At 36.7% G+C, this 17,510-nt stretch overlaps 1 protein-coding gene and 1 long non-coding RNA gene across 2 annotated transcripts in view; both read right to left on the bottom strand.

Moving 5' to 3' along the window:
- The window catches only part of CLIC2 (chloride intracellular channel 2), a 58,115-nt gene extending 42,388 nt beyond the window's left edge, over window positions 1–15,727 (bottom strand). Inside the window, exon 1 of the mRNA XM_079124557.1 lies at window positions 15,140–15,727. Coding sequence (XP_078980683.1) covers window positions 15,140–15,196 — 57 coding nt within the window. The 5' untranslated portion in view covers window positions 15,197–15,727. The remainder of the gene's footprint in view (window positions 1–15,139) is intronic.
- LOC306651769 overlaps window positions 1–17,510 on the bottom strand; it is a 100,478-nt gene that overhangs the window by 42,433 nt on the left and 40,535 nt on the right. The window lies entirely within an intron of this gene.

Below are 17,510 nucleotides of genomic sequence, written 5' to 3'. Positions count from 1 at the left end.
CAGGTGTTCTATCCTATTGGTTATGCTTTCTATGGAGTTTTTAACTTGGTTTATTGTTTCCTTCATTTCAAGGATTTCTGTTTGGTTTTTCTTCAATATCTCTAACTCTTTATTGAAATGATCTCTTCCTTCCCATATTTGCTCCTTTAACTGTTGATTGGTGCGATCATTTAATGCCTGCATTTGCTCTTTCATCTCTTCCTTCAGTGCCTGCATTTGCTCTTTCATCTCCTCGTTTGCTTCCCTGATTGTTTTAATTATGTACATTCTGAACTCCCTTTCTGACGTTTCTTCTGCTGTGCTGTCATTGAGTTTTATTGATATTGTATCTAGGTTTGTTTGGGACATTTTCTTCCCTTGTTTTCTCATATTGGTCAGATGTCAGTGGGACTCTATGATATTGCAGATTTCCTCTACTTGCTTATAGTGTCCCTGTAGATTTCCAGTGTATCACCTCCCAGCCTTCAGTAGCCTGAAGTCTTGTAGTAACTTGATAATGTAGTGCTTCCAAAGAAAGCTGCCCCTAGCCTGCTACTGGTTCCAGGGCTTGGAGCTGGCTCTGTGTGGAATGGCTCTCTCTGGGGGGCCTGCTCCAAGAAGCTGTCAGTGTGGGAGGAGCCCACCACCGGAGTGCCCAAGGCTGCCTGGAGAAGACTCTAGCTGCCCTACCCTACTCTAATAAGCCGCCTGAATCTGGGCCTGCCACCTGGGCCGAGCCTCACCGGGTGGGGGAGACTCACCCCGTGGCTCTATTTTAGTCCTAGCCTCTCAATGCCTCCCCTTCTTGAATCCTGGGTTCTGGAGTGACTGGAGATGCAGTCACCCTCTAGTCCGCCATCTTGGATCCTGTTTTCTCTATTTTAAGACCACAGATAATTTACGTTCTTGTTTTCAAGTATGTTATGCATTTAAAAATAATTTAAAATAATGTATTTATCATATTTGTGTATTTGAATTTGGAGGGAGAGGTTTATGAGTATGTCTTATTTGACATGTAGATCCAGAAATACCAAAGCACTTTTAAATTTACAATAATCCTCAACCTGTAATAAATATGCCAATTGAATAGATTACAGGTTATATAATAATATAACAATATCCTATAAAATGTTGTACCTTGGAGGAGCCAATGTTTGCTCTAGAAACTCCTCAATTTTAATGAAGTCCGTTTTCAGCTCCTTGTTATACACCAAGAAGGGAGGATTGGTACCTGGGGCTAAGTCCTTCAGCTCTTCCGGCTTTCTGTGATTATTTAAAATAAGTAGAGTTAGGTCTCTAGATAAAGTACACATTATAAAAACAGAATTACACTGGTGTCTACCAATTTCAATCTCCAGAATTTAACATGTCCCGATTTCTCTTACCTGGTCATATCAACAGTTGTCACATTAAATTTAACTCCTTTAAGCCAGAGAATCATAAAGAGGCGTTGGCAAAATGGACAGTTTCCAATACTCTCCCCCATCACTTCCAGCCTATTTAGATAAAAAAAAAAGCCTCAGGTCGTTTATTTGTTTGTTCAACAAGTATGTATTGAGTGATTATTGATAAATGGACTAGTTTGTGGAGACAAAGTTGGAAGTCCTTAATATCATGGACTCTATCGTCCGTGGGCTAAGAGAGATAATGAATGAAATAATCTGATTATATATAAAATTATAAGTATGATGAATAAATGATAATTTTTTTATATTATGAGAATTTATATAACCATTTTCTGTTGATAGACATTTAGAATATTACAAAAATTTTACTAAAGACTTTAGCAACAAATATTCCTGGGCATATAACTTGTCCCACATCTGAGATTATATCTTTACAGTTCATCCTTAAAATGAGAATGCAGGATAAAAGTATACCCATTTTCTATTTTGATATACTCTGACAAATTTCCTTCCTGAAAAGTATCTTTCCATATGTACATTGACCATTTGATTTCTTTTGTTTTCTGAATTAATTGGTCATGACAGTTTTCCATTTTTCTATTAAGGGGATGAAATTTTCCTTATTGAGTTGGAAAAATTATCTGTATATTAAAGATATTAACTCTTTGTGATGCATGTTACATGTAATTTTAAAAACACGTCATTTGGGGCCAGGCCCCTGGGAACTTTGCAGAGGAAGGCAGCCCAGCCCAGGCAGTAGCTGTAAATTGAGGGGAACCTCTAGAAGGGAACTGACCAGTGAGACCTCCCCACCGGGTGAGTCTTCCCTGCTGGGTGAGGTTTCCCCACAAGGACGGTAAAACCAGAGACTCAGGCCCAAACAGGCCTTGCCTCAGCCCACAGCCTAGGTCCCCTTTGGATGACCATTGGTCAACAAGTGGAGGCACCTCTGCCCACTAGCAGGGATTATACCCCACCTGAAGGCCACCACTCCTAGAGAGGCAGCTTCCTTGTGGAGCACCGCATTATCAACTTCCTCCAAGACTTCAGCCTACTGAAGGCTAAGGGGGGATATATATAGAAATCTTCAGGGACATTGTAAGTCAATAGAGGAAATCTACAATATCTCAGCGGTCCTCTGATACCTGAACAATATGAGAAAACAAGGAAAGAAAATGCCACAAACAAACCTAGATGTTACACCAATAAAACCCAGTGACACCATGGCAGAAGAAATGACAGAAAAGGAGTTCAGAATGTACATAATTAAAATGATCAGGGAAGCAAACGATGAGATGAAAGAGCAAATGCACGCACTGAAGGATGAGATGAAAGAGCAAATGCAGGCATTGAATGATCGCACCAATCGACAGTTAAAAGAGCAAATACAGGAAGCAAAAGATCATTTCAATAAAGAGTTAGAGACATTGGAAAAAAACCATACAGAAATCCTTGACATGAAGGAAACAATAAACCAAATTAAGAACTCCATAGAAAGCATATCCAATAGGATAGAACACCTGGAAGACAGAACCTCAGACATTGAAGACAAAATATTTAATCTTGAAAACAAAGTTGAACAAACAGAGAAGATGGTAAGAAATCATGAACAGAATCTACAAGAACTATGGGATATCATGAAAAGGCCAAATTTAAGAATTATTGGGATTGAGGAAGGCTTAGAGAAACAAGCCAAAGGAATGAACAATTTATTCAATGAAATAATATCAGAAAATTTCCCAAATCTGAAGAATGAAATGGAAAATCAAGTTCAAGAGGCTTATAGGACTCCAAATACACAAAATTACAACAGACCCACACCAAGGCACATTATTATGAAAATACCTAACATACAAAATAAAGACAGAATTTTAAAGGCTGTGAGAGAAAAGAACCAAATTACATTCAGGGGGAAACCAATACGGATATCAGCAGATTTTTCAATCCAGACCCTAAAAGCTAGAAGGGCCTGGAACAACATTTTTCAAGCCCTGAAAGTAAATGGATGCCAACCAAGAATCTTATACCCAGCAAAACTTACCTTCAAATTTGACGATGAAATAAAATCCTTCCATGATAAACAAAAGCTAAAAGAATTTACAAAAAGAAAGCCAGCATTACAGAACATTCTCAGCAAAATATTCCATGAGGAAGAGATGAAAAACAAAGAAGCAAATCAGCAAAGGGAGGAATTATCCTAAAGGAATTGTCAAATAAAGGAGGAAACCAGTTGTGTCAAACAAATAAATAAATAAAATTTAAAAAATGAACCAAATGACCGGGAAACCAAATCATATCTCTATAATAACCCTGAATGTTAATGGCCTGAATTCATCAATCAAAAGACATAGACTGGCAGACTGGATTAAAAAGAAAGATCCAACAATATGTTGCCTGCAGGAGACTCACCTCATAGAAAAAGATACCCATAGACTAAAGGTGAAAGGATGGGGAAAAACATACCATGCACATGGACTCAGCAAAAAAGCTAGAGTATCCATCCTCATTTCCGATAATGTGGACTTCAACCCAAAGTTAGTCAGAAGGGATAAAGAAGGTCATCTCATACTGCTTAAGGGAAGCATAAATCAGCAAGATATGACAATCATAAACATCTATGCCCCAAACAGTGGCTCATCCATGTATGTCAAACAAATCCATCTCAATTTCAGAAACCAAATAGACCATAACACAATAATACTAGGTGATTTTAACACGCCTCTCTCACCACTGGACAGATCTTCCAGACAAAAATTGAACAAAGAAACCATAGATCTCAATAACACAATCAATAATATAGACTTAACGGACATTTATAGAATATACCATCCAACCAAGAGTGAATACACTTTCTTCTCAGCAGCACATGGATCCTTCTCTAAAATAGACCATATATTATGTCACAAAGCTAATGTTAGCAAATACAAGAAGATAGAGACACTACCATGTATTCTATCAGATTGTAATGGATTGAAGTTAGAAATAAATGAAAGAGTAAAACACAGAAACTATTCCAACATCTGGAGATTAAACAATATGCTATTATATGATGAATGGATAACAGAAGATATTAGGAAGGAAATTAAAAAATTCTTAGAGGTAAATGAGAACAAAGAAACATCATATCAAAATCTCTGAGACACTATGAAAGCAGTACTTAGAGGGAAATTTATTTCATGGAGTGCATTTAATAAAAGAAGTAAAACTCAACAAATAAACGACCTAACACTACAGCTCAAAGCCCTAGAAAAAGAAGAACAGAACAGCACCAAAAGTAGTAGAAGAGAGGAAATAGTTAAACTCAGAGCTGAAATCAATGAAATTGAAACAAAAGAAACAATACAAAAAATTGACAAAATAGTTGGTTCTTCGAAAAAATAAACAAAATTGATAAACCTTTAGCCACACTAACAAAGAGAAGACAAGAGAAAACCCAAATCACTAAAATTCGGAATGAACAAGGAAATATCACAACAGACAGGATTGAAATACAAAAGATAATTAGAAGCTATTTTGAAAATCTATATTCTAACCAAATAGAAAATTTCGAAGACATCAACAGGTTTCTAGAGACATATGAATTGCCTAAACTGAACGAGGAGGACATTCACAATTTAAATAGACCAATTTCAAGTACTGAAATAGAAGAAGTCATCAAAAGCCTACCAACAAAGAAAAGTCCAGGACCAGATGGGTTCTCAGCCGAGTTCTACAAAACCTTTAAAGAAGAGCTCATTCCAATACTTCTCAAAGTATTCCATAAAATAGAAGAGGAGGGAACCCTCCCAAACTCATTCTGTGAAGCCAATATCACACTGATACCTAAACCAGACAGAGACTCATCAAGGAAAGAAAATTTCAGACCAATATCCTTAATGAACATCGATGCAAAAATTCTCAACAAAATTTTAGCAAATCGCATACAAAAACATATTAAAAAGATAGTGCACCATGATCAAGTGGGTTTCATCCCAGGGATGCAAGGTTGGTTCAGCATCAGGAAATCAATAAACGTAATTCACCATATTAATAGACTTAAAGTCAAGAATCACATGATTATTTCAATAGATGCAGAAAAAGCATTTGATAAAATACAGCACCCCTTCATGCTCAAAACAATAGAAAAAATAGGGATAGTGGGAACATTCCTTAACATTGTAAAGGCCATTTATGCTAAGCCCATGACTAATATCATTCTAAATGGTGAAAAACTGAAAGCATTCCCCCTAAAAACTGGAACAAGGCAGGGATGCCCTCTTTCACCACTTCTATTCAATATCGTTCTTGAGACTCTGGCCAGAGCAATTAGACAAACCAAAGAAATTAAAGGGATACGAACTGGAAAAGAAGAACTCAAACTATCCCTGTTCGCTGATGACATGATTATATATTTAGAGGAACCTGGAAATTCCACCAGAAAACTCTTAGAACTCATAAGTGAATTCAGTGAAGTAGCAGGTTACAAGATCAATGCTCATAAATCCAATGCATTTTTATACATAAGTGATGAATCTTGAGAAAGAGAAATTAGGAAAACTACCCCATTCACAATAGCCTCGAAAAAAATAAAATACTTGGGAATCAGTCTCACAAAAGAGGTGAAAGACCTCTTTGAACTATACAACACTAAAGAAAGAAATTAAAGAACACCTTAGAAGATGGAAAGATCTTCCATGTTCTTGGATAGGAAGTCTTAATATTGTTAAAATGGCCATACTACCTAAAGTGCTATACAAATTCAATGCAATTCCAATTAAGATCCCAATGACGTACCTTACAGAAATAGAGCAAGCAATTATGAAATTCATCTGGAAGAATAAGAAACCCAGAATAGCTAAAGCAATCCTTGGCAGGAAGAGTGATACAGGGGGTATTGCAATACCAGATCTTCAACTCTACTACAAAGCAATAGCAACAAAAATGGCATGGTATTGGTACCAAAATAGAAAGGTAGATCAATGGTACAGAATAGAGGTCATGGACACAAACCCAAATAAATACAATTTTCTCATACTAGACAAAGGTGCCAAAAATATGCAATGGAGAAAAAATAGCCTCTTCAACAAATGGTGCTGGGAGAATTGGAAATCCATATGCAACAGAATGAAATTAAACCCATATCTCTCACCATGCACGAAACTAAACTCAAAATGGATTAAGGACCTCGGAATCAGACCAGAGACCCTGCAGATTATAGAAGAAAAAGTAGGTCCAAATCTTCACCTTGTTGGTCTAGGATCAGACTTCCTTAACAGGACTCCCATAGCACAAGAAATAAAAGCTAGAATCAACCACTGGGATAGATTCAAACTAAAAAGCTTTCTCTCAGCAAAGGAAACTATCAGCAATGCGATGAAAGAGCCTACAGAGTGGGAGAATATCTTTGCCAATCATACTTCAGATAGAGCACTAATCTCCAGAATCTATAAAGAACTCAAAAAACTCTACTCCAAGAATTCAAATAATCCAGTCAACAAATTGGCTAAGGAAATGAATAGACACTTCACAGAAGAAGATGTACAAGCAATCAACAAACATATGGAAAAATGTTCAACATCTCTAGTAATAAGAGAAATGCAAATCAAAACCACCCTAAGATTCCATCTCACCCCAATTAGAATGGCGATTATCAAGAATACGAGCAACAACAGGTGTTGGCGAGGATGTGGGGAGAAAGGTACAGTCATACATTGCTGGTGGGGCTGCAAATTAGTGCAGCCACTCTGGAAAGCAGTGTGGAGATTCCTTAGAAAACTTGGAATGGACCCTCCATTTGACCCAGCTATCCCACTCCTTGGCCTATACCCAAAGGACTTAAAATCAGCATACTACAGAGATACAGCCACATCAATGTTCATAGCTGCTCAATTCACCATAGCCAGACTGTGGAACCAACCTAGATGCCCTTCAATTGATGAGTGGATAAAGAAACTGTGGTATATATATACAATGGAATATTACTCAGCCATAAAGAATGATAAAATTATGGCATTTGCAGGCAAATGGATGAAATTGGAGAATATCATGCTAAATGAGATAAGCCAATCTCAAAAAGCCAAAGGACGAATGATATCGCTAATAAGTGGAGGATGACACATAATGGGGGGGGAGGGAAGGGTTAGTGTTAGGGTTAGAGTTAGGGTTAGGGAGGGGGGCAAGTATGGAGGAAGGAAGCACTGTATAGAGGGTAAAGAGGGGTGGGAGGGGTGGGGGGAAGGGAAAAAATAACAGAATGAATCAAACAACATTGCTCTATGTAAATTTATGTTTACACAAATGGTATGCCTTTACGCCATGTACAGAGAAACAACATGTATCCCATTTGTTTACAATTAAAATAAATAAATAAATAAATAAATTAAAAGAAAAAAAAAACAAAAACATGTTATTTGAAAATTAAATTTACAATCCAAGTGGCTCAGGAGGCTGAGGCAGGAGGAGTATAAGTTCAAAGCCAGTCTCACCAATTTAGCAAGTCCCTAAGCAACTTAGTGAGTCCTTGTCTCAAAATAAAAAATAAAAAGAGCTGGAGGGCTATGGCTGTGGCTCAGTGGTAGAGCGCTTGCTTAGCACTTGTGAGGCACTGGGTTCAATCCTCAGCACCACATAAAAATACATAAATAGAAAAAAAGGTATTGTGTTCATCTACAACTAAAAAATATAAAAAAGGAAAAAAAAAAAGAGCTGGAGATGTGGCTCAGTGGTTAAACACGCCTGGGTTCAATCCTGGTACCAAAAACAATTTACATAGTATTTATCATTCTTTTCCTCTATAGAGTCTGGTTTTTCTGATCTGCTTATATATCAAGATTACAAAACTTATTTTTTTCTTATTTTGTTTTAATATAAAAGATCTTCTGTCATGTTTTTATGGTTTCATTTTCTTCATTTTTGCATTTGTTTCAACTATTTGTAATTTATTTTGGAGTGAGAGGTGTATTGGGACTCCTATTTTAGGATTTTTAGCTATTTTTTGCAAATAGTTAATAGTTTTTTCATACCATTCATTATAAAAAAAAAACACCACCTTCTCCTATGGATTGAAAATAGCAACACATTTTTCTGCTTTGAAATTTTGTACATATTGAGTTAAATCTGTAGACCCTTTATTCATCTTCATTCATTCAACCATTCATTTACATACCCAATACATATTCACTTAACAAATAATTATGTTTAACATATACTAGACTATATGTGTATCTATAACATATTAAATATTATATTATTTTATTTTAAAATAAAAATGTTAAAATAAAAATATTCCCTCAAATTAACTCTCAGTTTTAAATAGACATAAATTCTTTGAAATAAGGAAGTACATTTCATGTGTGTGAAACAGAAGAACCCAGAGAAATGATGTGAAATTCATTAAGGAAGGTTGTTATTGTGAAAGTGGCATTTAAATTGGGTTCAAAGGAGGAATAAGAATTAACTAGATGAATAGTCATGAAGAAGGCATTCTAAACCGAGGAAATAGCATATACAAAGATTTTGCAATAGGCTTGCATATGACACATATAAGGAACTGAAAGAAGGTCAATGTGACTGTGATTCAGAGTGAGGGAGAGGAGAAAATTTAATAATGTATCAAAGCTAAAATCTTCAGAACAATTGTTAGGAAAATGAAAAACATTTTTATTGTAAGGAAATTAAAATATGAATAAAAACCTCTTAAAACTCAATAACAAAGCACTTAACTTTAAAAATGGGCAAGAGATTTGGACATTTTATAAAAGACAATATACAGATGACAAATAAGAACACAAAAAGATTCTCAACATCATTAGTCAACAGGGAAATGCAAATTAAAACCCCACTATGAACACATTAGAATAACTAAAATGGAAAAGACTGATCACACCAAGTGTTGGCAGGGATGTGGAGCAACCAGAATGTTCACGTACTGCTGTTTGAAGTATAAAATGGTACAACTGCTTTATAAAAGTTTGTCAAAGTTAAACATGCGTCTATCATATGACCCAGGAATTTCAATCCTAGGTATTAACTGAATAGAAATAAAAGCATATAGATATAGAATGACTAGTACAACTTTATTCACAATATCCAGAAGCTGGTGACAATACAAATGTTCTTCAGTGGGTGAATGTGTGAACAAACAATAGCAAATACATACAATGGAATACTTCGGCAATAAAAAGGAATGACCTATTGATGCACAAAACATAGGGGAATCCCAAAATTATTATTCTAAGTGAAAGAAGCCACACAGGAAGAGTACATACTATTGTATGATTCCATCTACAGAAAAATTCTAGAAAATGGCAAGCCAATCTATCTGGACAGAAAGCAGATCAGTGGTTATCTGTAGGTGGATGGTACTGTGGAGTGGGGTGAGAAAGACTGACTGCAAAGACATAAGGGAACTTTCTGATGTGATGAAAACATTCTATATTTTGATTGGAATACTGGTCACATGTATATATGTACACATATATGTTCAAAGTCATTGAATTGTATACTTAAGTGCAGTTTATTTGATGTAAATTACAATTTGATAAAGTATGTTAAAATAGAAAAGCTGAAAAAGCACAGAACAAAGTTTCAAGTAATGATGTTATTCAGGGATTGCACACAATGCAGTGACCGTGGGAAAGGGTTATCTGAGAGATTATGGAGAATAAGATCCTTGGAGAAGAAGTCAAGATCTGAGAAGTCAGAGTATTGGATTATCTGGGTAGATATCAAAATCACCAAGGATTGTGATAGAAGCGATACTGGAAAGAGTGACAATAATGCTCAGGAAATAGGGGAAAATGATCTGGAGATTGGAAGACTACAAATAATGAGGGATAGTGGGTGGTAAGTTTGATGTTTTGAGACTCACCCTAGATTTTTTTTTAAAGTGAGTTATATAAGTGATAATGATGTCATGGCATCTCTGTAGTGCAAATGCAGAAGGGTAAATTTTTTTTATTGTAAACAAATGGGATGTTGTTTCTCTGTTTGTACATGGAGTCGAGGCATACCATTTGTGTGCTCATACATCTACATAGGGTAATGGTTCGATTCATTCTGTTATTTTTCACCCTAGATATTTATGTGTGCAAAGGATGGTAACATAATCTGGAAAAAGCAATGAGGAGGTTACCTAAAGGACAAAAGAAGAGGAATGAGGAAGAAATGTAAGCCACTTCTTCAGAGGGCTACAGCTGATGTAGCATCCTCATGATCTAGGTTTTGGGACACTTCAATTTCAACATATCTCAAACTGAATTTCAATCCATTTTCTTTTCTTTTGTTTTTTTCTCAAGTAAGACAGTTTATTAAGCAAACAGGCAGAGTGTCTCCCTGCAGGGTAAGAGAGAAAATGAGAGGAAAAGAGAGAGGGAGAGAGAGCACATGTGCAAGAGAGAGAGAGAGTGAAAGCCAGGAGGAGCTCAATCCATTTTCTTTATTCCATACACAAACCTACTCTTTCTTTAGGGTGTCTAATTCTTTGAAAGGAACTGCTGTCTGTTATGAACTGCATTGTGTCCTGCCTTCAAATCAATATGTTGCAGTCCTAACCCCTAATGTGATTGTATTTGGAGATTGGACCTTTGGGAGGTGATTATATTTAGTTGAGGTTTTGAGGGTGGGGACTCCATAATGGGATTAGTGTCTTTATTAAGAAGAGATGAGAGGCTCTCTCCCTATCATGTGAGGACACACTGAGAAGGTGACCATTTACCAGCCAGGAAGAGAGTCCTTACCTGAACCTGATCATGTTTGCACCCCGATCTTGAACTTCTGGTTATCAGCATCTCTCATCTGTTGAACCCAATATTTTCCTGTTTTGTCTTGCTTCTACAGGCTAGTTTGTAGCCTGTAGAAGGACATAAAAGTTACTTCGTCTTAAAGATCCTTTGATCTCTTATTTATAGAAATATTGAGATCCCAGAAACCCTGGGAATAACTTCAGGGTTTTGGCAAATTTTCCTTTTGCTCAGCAGTGGGCATTACTGAGGAAATGATATTTATTGTGATTCATTTCTGATGTCAAGGAGTGAACAGACATGAGAACAGGCAACCAACCTTGGCAACTGCATTTCTTTTTTAACAGAAGTTAGACTAAGGATCCAAACAGAAATGGGCTTAGTGAGTGGAAGCATGATTAAGGGTGGGAGGCAGGAAGAAGAATGAAGTCTGATAATAGATATGGCAGGAAGGGTGGGTCTCCTTTAGCAAAAGGACAGTCAAAACACTGACGTGGGGGGGAAATGCAGCAAAGTTTCACAGGAAAACACGTTTTTTTTTCTGTTTATGTTATCCTAATTTAAAGTGCCATCACATAAAATTTAAAGATATAAATTACCTAGTTTAATGGACAAATTACTTACCTCTTTTAAGTGTCTTTAACTCAAAGACAACTTTTTGTCTGTGTTTGTGACCAACATTTCTAAACTTGAAAATAATAATAGCAGCAATAGCCAACATTTATTGACTATTTACTATGTTACCAACTGCTGTAATTTACATAGTTGTTTCATTTAATCGTCATGAGGATGATCCTTCATGGTGGATTCTATCATTACTCTTCTTTTATAAGTGAGGATGGTAAGGCTCAGAGAGACTGGCTTTCTCAAGTACACTCATCTAGTCAAGAGTTGATAACAAATACATTGTTCTCACTTAGTGAACCCTGGCTGTCGCCTCTAAAACCCACAGCTTTCTCCCATCTAATAGTTTTCTTGAATTTTTGATTCAATCAGTTTTATAATACTTTTATAATAGTTCTAACTATTTAGAACTATAAGTTTCAAACTATAAGTTTGAAAACAGTTTGAACAGTCAGAGAAGAGTATAATCTCTTGTTTTTAAACATGTTGGACAATGTTTTTTTTTTGATTCATTTTTATTGTAAACAATGGGGTACATCTTGTTTCTCTGGCTGTAGATGAAGTAGAGGCACACCATTTGTGTAGTCATACATTTACATAGGGTAATGGTGTTTCATTCACTCTGTTATTTTCCTTCCCCCACCCCTCCCACCCCTCTTTCTCCTCTATACAGTCCCTCCTTCTTCCATTCTTGACCCCCTCCCATAGACAATGTTTTTGACAAAAGAATTACATTCACAATTTTGACCCAAACATTTCATTCCATAATTTTCTGTACAAATCTACTAAACCCTAATTTTAGAGTGTTAGGTAGAGAATGTAAACATTCAAAGAATGAACAAAGAAGATGGATCCTGCATTTAGAGACAATAAAATATGGATGATAAACTTCTCTGTTCTTAGTTCCTGGATATAAAGCTTGTACACATCATTCAGAGATGAAGGACAATGTTTTCACTGACTACATGGAATATAAAGGTGGTATGATTGAAAATGTTAATTGTGACTGAAAAGTGCTTAATCTTTTCTAGGGAGTCCATCAACAGTATAGGGAAGAAGTTGTGCTAGAGTTTTTAAACCACAGCCAGAGGTAGCTGTGTTGGAAATCATAGATTCATTTAATTTTTACCATTGATAAAGAGCAATATTTTTAAAACTTAACATTTGTTTCCCTTCTTGACTCTTATGTCCCCTCCTAGCATATTCCATGAAATTTCTAGAGATCTTTGTAAAAATGTTTTATTTGTTCTTTTAGTTGTATATGACAGTAGAGTGTATTTTGACATATTTATACAAACATGGAGTATGTCTTATTCCAATTAGGATCCCAGTCTTGTGGATGTACACAATGTGGAGATTCACTGTGGTATATTCATATATGTACATGATCTGTGGAACACATATTAAAGCAAAGCAAAACAAAACACCTGACCAGATGTAATTCAAGTTTCTTCTAGAAAATCTGTAATTTGTTTCAATGCCATTAGATAAACTTATACCTAAAGTATTCCATTTGATGAAATTCTGGAAGTTTTTACTAAAGTATTCACCCATTTAAAAACAACTGAATAAATTATACATATTATTTTTAAAGGATTAGAATTCTCTTTCATTCACGAGTTCAGTGATCTTGGACAAAGTTACTTAGCTACATTTTTCTTTAGTTTCTGTATCCATAAAATGGGGTCAGTAATAAGCCACTTAGCATATTGTTTGCCATACAGAAAGTATGCAATAAATAATAGGTTAGTTTAAACTGAAAGTTGTTATTTAATTCAACATTTACACATCCAGTGTGTGATTTGCTAACCTCTCCTCTCCAGATTACCACTAGAATATAGGCAGTCTTGTGAAGATAAATGCAGATCAATGCCAATAGCTGATTTGAGAAATATGACTTAATTGAATGAATGAACAGTTTAGACAAAAGGAACAATTTAGTTGCCCTATGAAGAAATGTTACCTCGTTTGGAATTGGTAGATGTAAAAGGCTAGTTGGAAAACCAAGGCTCATTTTTATCCTGTCTGAATAGTCACATGTTTTGCTACAATCCAGAGATAGGATAGCTCTTATGATCCATAGTCCAGCAAATGCTTATTTGTATGACTTGCTATGTAGGAATTCACTGGTCTGATGTCCTCATTGTATATGTGTGATCAACTGATAAATAACCTCAAATTGTTTTAAAACAATTACTTTGGTCAAAGGTGTTTAACATCTGATAAGTATACCTTATTTTGTCTTTCTTATGTCTTTGTAAAGTTATAAATAGGCTGTATAGTTTTAGAAACAAGTTACGTAAACTTTAATGTTTTACTATACTTACATAGAAGTGGGAGGACAATATTACTACAAGATTGTAATAACAAAATTTTAATAAAGTATTAACTACTATTATCACTCCTACTGATGATAATGTATAATTTCATTATTATGATATGATAATGTATAATGTATTAATAGTAACCTGTATCCTAACTTGCTGTTAGGATAAATGAGGTAATATACATTAAAGTATTTGGAAGGGTTTAGAAAAGGACCAAGACCAAGTTGTTGTTGTTGTTTTTATATTATTATTATCCTAAATATTTCCAATACTCAATGAAAACACACTGTAAAACTAAACAGTTTATGTATGGAAAGATTTAGGAAACTATTTCATTTCTACTTGGAATAACCCATACAAATTTTTTTTGCTTGATGAGTAATTTGGAAATGCATGTTTCTTTTTCCTGCTTCAGGGGTTTTCCAAAGTAATTTTCAGAAAAGTTAAGACATATTTTTCAAAACCTCCAAGCCAGATTAGAAAGAGGAAGTACAGAATTCTAAAATGACTCCTCCTTATGCTCCTCACATAACAGGCACACAGATTTCTGGCTTTTTTCTTCCACAGCATCTATATAACTGCTACTATGTTTTTCCATTGCGAAAGAATTTTAGAAAGTTTTGTCTGGGCTGTGTGCAAATTGGGGTCTCAAGTCATTCTCAGTCCTTTCCTCCTCTCATTTGGACCTTGCAAAACCTATCTCATAAAATCCAGATTCTGAAGTTGGAAAGCCCTTCAGGATGATTTTGTTTCTTCATCACATAGATGCAGAAAAAAGGTCTGCAGGAAGAGATTTTTTCCCCAAGGTTACATAGGAAGCCACTGAAAATAGAATTTAGTTACTCTGACTACCAACTATTCTAGTGCTCTTTGTACCATATCATCTTCTCTTTTTCAGACAAGATCTATTTTTGGTTGTCATCTAAGAACAGTCGAACACCCAGGCATTCTTCTAGAACTGAGAGTAGGAATAACTCCAAAATTCTTTCCAATCTCTAGCCCAAACATTGAGTTTTTTTTAAGAAGCTGAAGTACTGAGTCAATAATACATTCTGTATGCTGTTATTATAGGTGGAAAACTTACCTTCACAAAAAGCTCGATTTCAGGGTCTGTTTCAGTGTTGGTCCTCAGGCTTGCCATCTTTCTGCTTTTACTTACAGTAGTCAGAAGCAAAAATACAGGTGACCTCTTCTTCTAGTATTATCCAAAGGTTAGAATAATGTTGATGCTTTAAGAAGAGAGTTTACTTTCAGAGAACAGTCAAACTTGGGGTATTCTCTCCTATTAAGAGTGGGGACACAGAAAATTCAAGATACTTCAGAGCAGCTCTTCAATTTGTTTTCCTTCTTCCTCTTGATTTAACATTTGAACCAAGGAGGAGCTCAAGGGGTGTGTGTAAACTGGATGACCAGAAGGGTGGGGGTGTTTCCAGAGAGGCTTCAATGCCATGAGTCAGCATAAGAGAAACACATACACGCAAATACACACATGCAGGGCAGGCTTCTATGTATCAAGCCAGCCAGATGTTCTTTAGAGCCTCCCTTTGAGTCCTGGGCGCCATGCCCAGAAAACAGCCTCTTATGGCTGTTCCTGTAACCTCACATCTTTTCCAGGAAAAGCGCCAGAAATGACTCGAATTTTTATCATTGAAAAGGATGTTTATCCAATGATATGGTCTGAAACAGGGTTAAAAAACTGTACTTCATCAAATGTGTCCACCCATAATTCTACTGCCACACAGCCAGATTTCTGTTCTGGCTTGCAAATTTCACTTCTCTTCTATAACCTGGGAAAGTTCAGTGGAGTGGTAGTCTGGGGGCTTCTTCAGTACGCTCCTCCTAGTTCTTCATTTCTTGGAAGTGTGGACTGAGACCAGTCACTTCCTTGTTTTGGTGTTATGTATCAAGAACCATTAGTATTTCTCTGTCTGTGCTTGTCAACCCTGAGGAGGCAAAAATCATCCAAACCAATCAGTCCATGTTTAAGATGCTTCTAACAGCTGTGTTTTCTGTCTGCCACAGCTGGCGGGTGGGGAGTTACCAAACCTCTTTGGTGGGAAGAGGGTCTTCCTGCCATAGAGCCAAGCGAAACATAGATCCACCAGCTGGCCACCACTGTGACCCTCACCTCTACAACACCAAACATCCCTCAAGCTCACATGGGCTGGACGAGAACCTGCCGTTGCGCCACGTGTAGACTGTAGGATAAAAGACTCTTGGGGAAGCCCACCCTGTGCCACACCTGCAGGTTCTAGGCCAGGAGTACCTGATGTACAGTGCGTGTTCTTCTGGGTGAGGGAGTGACCCGATAATTGCTCAAGTACTCTGATGGGAATTGTGCTGCACATCTGTTGAGCCAGCCTTGAGAGTGAGTTTAGGACTGGCCGTTTGGCAGGAACTGGTGACTGCTTTCTTTAGTCAGATTTTTTTATTCTACTCATCTGCTTTTACTCTATTCATCATACCCTATTTGTTTACTCCAAAGACAATCAACAAGTGCCTGCTCTGTGCCAGGATGCTGATCCAGTCTCTGTGATTGGGAGCACAGAAATACAGCAAGGTTGGGGAGGTGACAGGAGTTCAACTTTAAGCATGCCCAATGTGAGGCATCCTCATTTGCCTCCACTGCCTGTATGTAATCTGTATAAAACCTTGTCACTTCCACATCCCCGATATTTCTCAAAGCCATCTGTTTCCCCACCCGACTGCTCCAAATTTCAAACCAGCAATACTCTTTTTAAATTTTTAAATACAAATCACTACTTGACCCTCAGACCTCAGGGGAAAACCACTTACACCATCACCATCACCAGCGCCACAACATCAGACTGTAGCCTAATGAGCTCTGAATGACCTCTCACAAATTGTCAAAGAGATGAGCTCCTTTTTCTTTGCTTCCTAGGATGTTCTTAATTTTTTTGTAGAGGGGGGAGACTGGGGATTGAATTCAGGGGCACTCGACCACTGAGCTACTTCACCAGTCCTTTTTATACTTTATTTAGAGACGGGGTCTCGCTGAGTTGCTTAGGGCCTCGGTAAGCTGCTGAGGGTGGCTTCAAATTCGAGATCCTCCTGCTTCAGCCTCCTGAGCTGCTGGGATTACAGGTGTGCGCCAATATGCCTGGCTTAATTTTTTCTTTTGAGATATCCTCTACATACCATAAAATTGGCCTGTTTGGGGTGTACACTTCAAGCATTCTTAGCAAACTTATCAACAGGTACAGCCATCACTACAAGCTGACTTTAGACATTTCTATCACCACAATGATATCTCTCACTTTCCTACTTGCAGTATATCCTGTGACCACCACCAGAACCAGGTAAACCCTAATCTACTGTCTGTCTCTATGCATGTACCTATTCCAGATACTTCATATGAAAGGAATCATAGAATAAGTGACTTTTATTGCCCAGATTCTTATTCTTCTCATAATGTTTCTAGGGCTCATCTGTGT

Source organism: Sciurus vulgaris (genome assembly GCF_902686455.1).
Source record: "Sciurus vulgaris genome assembly, chromosome: X".
In the NCBI taxonomy this organism is placed as follows: domain Eukaryota; kingdom Metazoa; phylum Chordata; class Mammalia; order Rodentia; family Sciuridae; genus Sciurus; species Sciurus vulgaris.
Note: the sequence above shows the minus strand (reverse complement) of the source record. Positions and strands in the feature narration are given on the sequence as shown.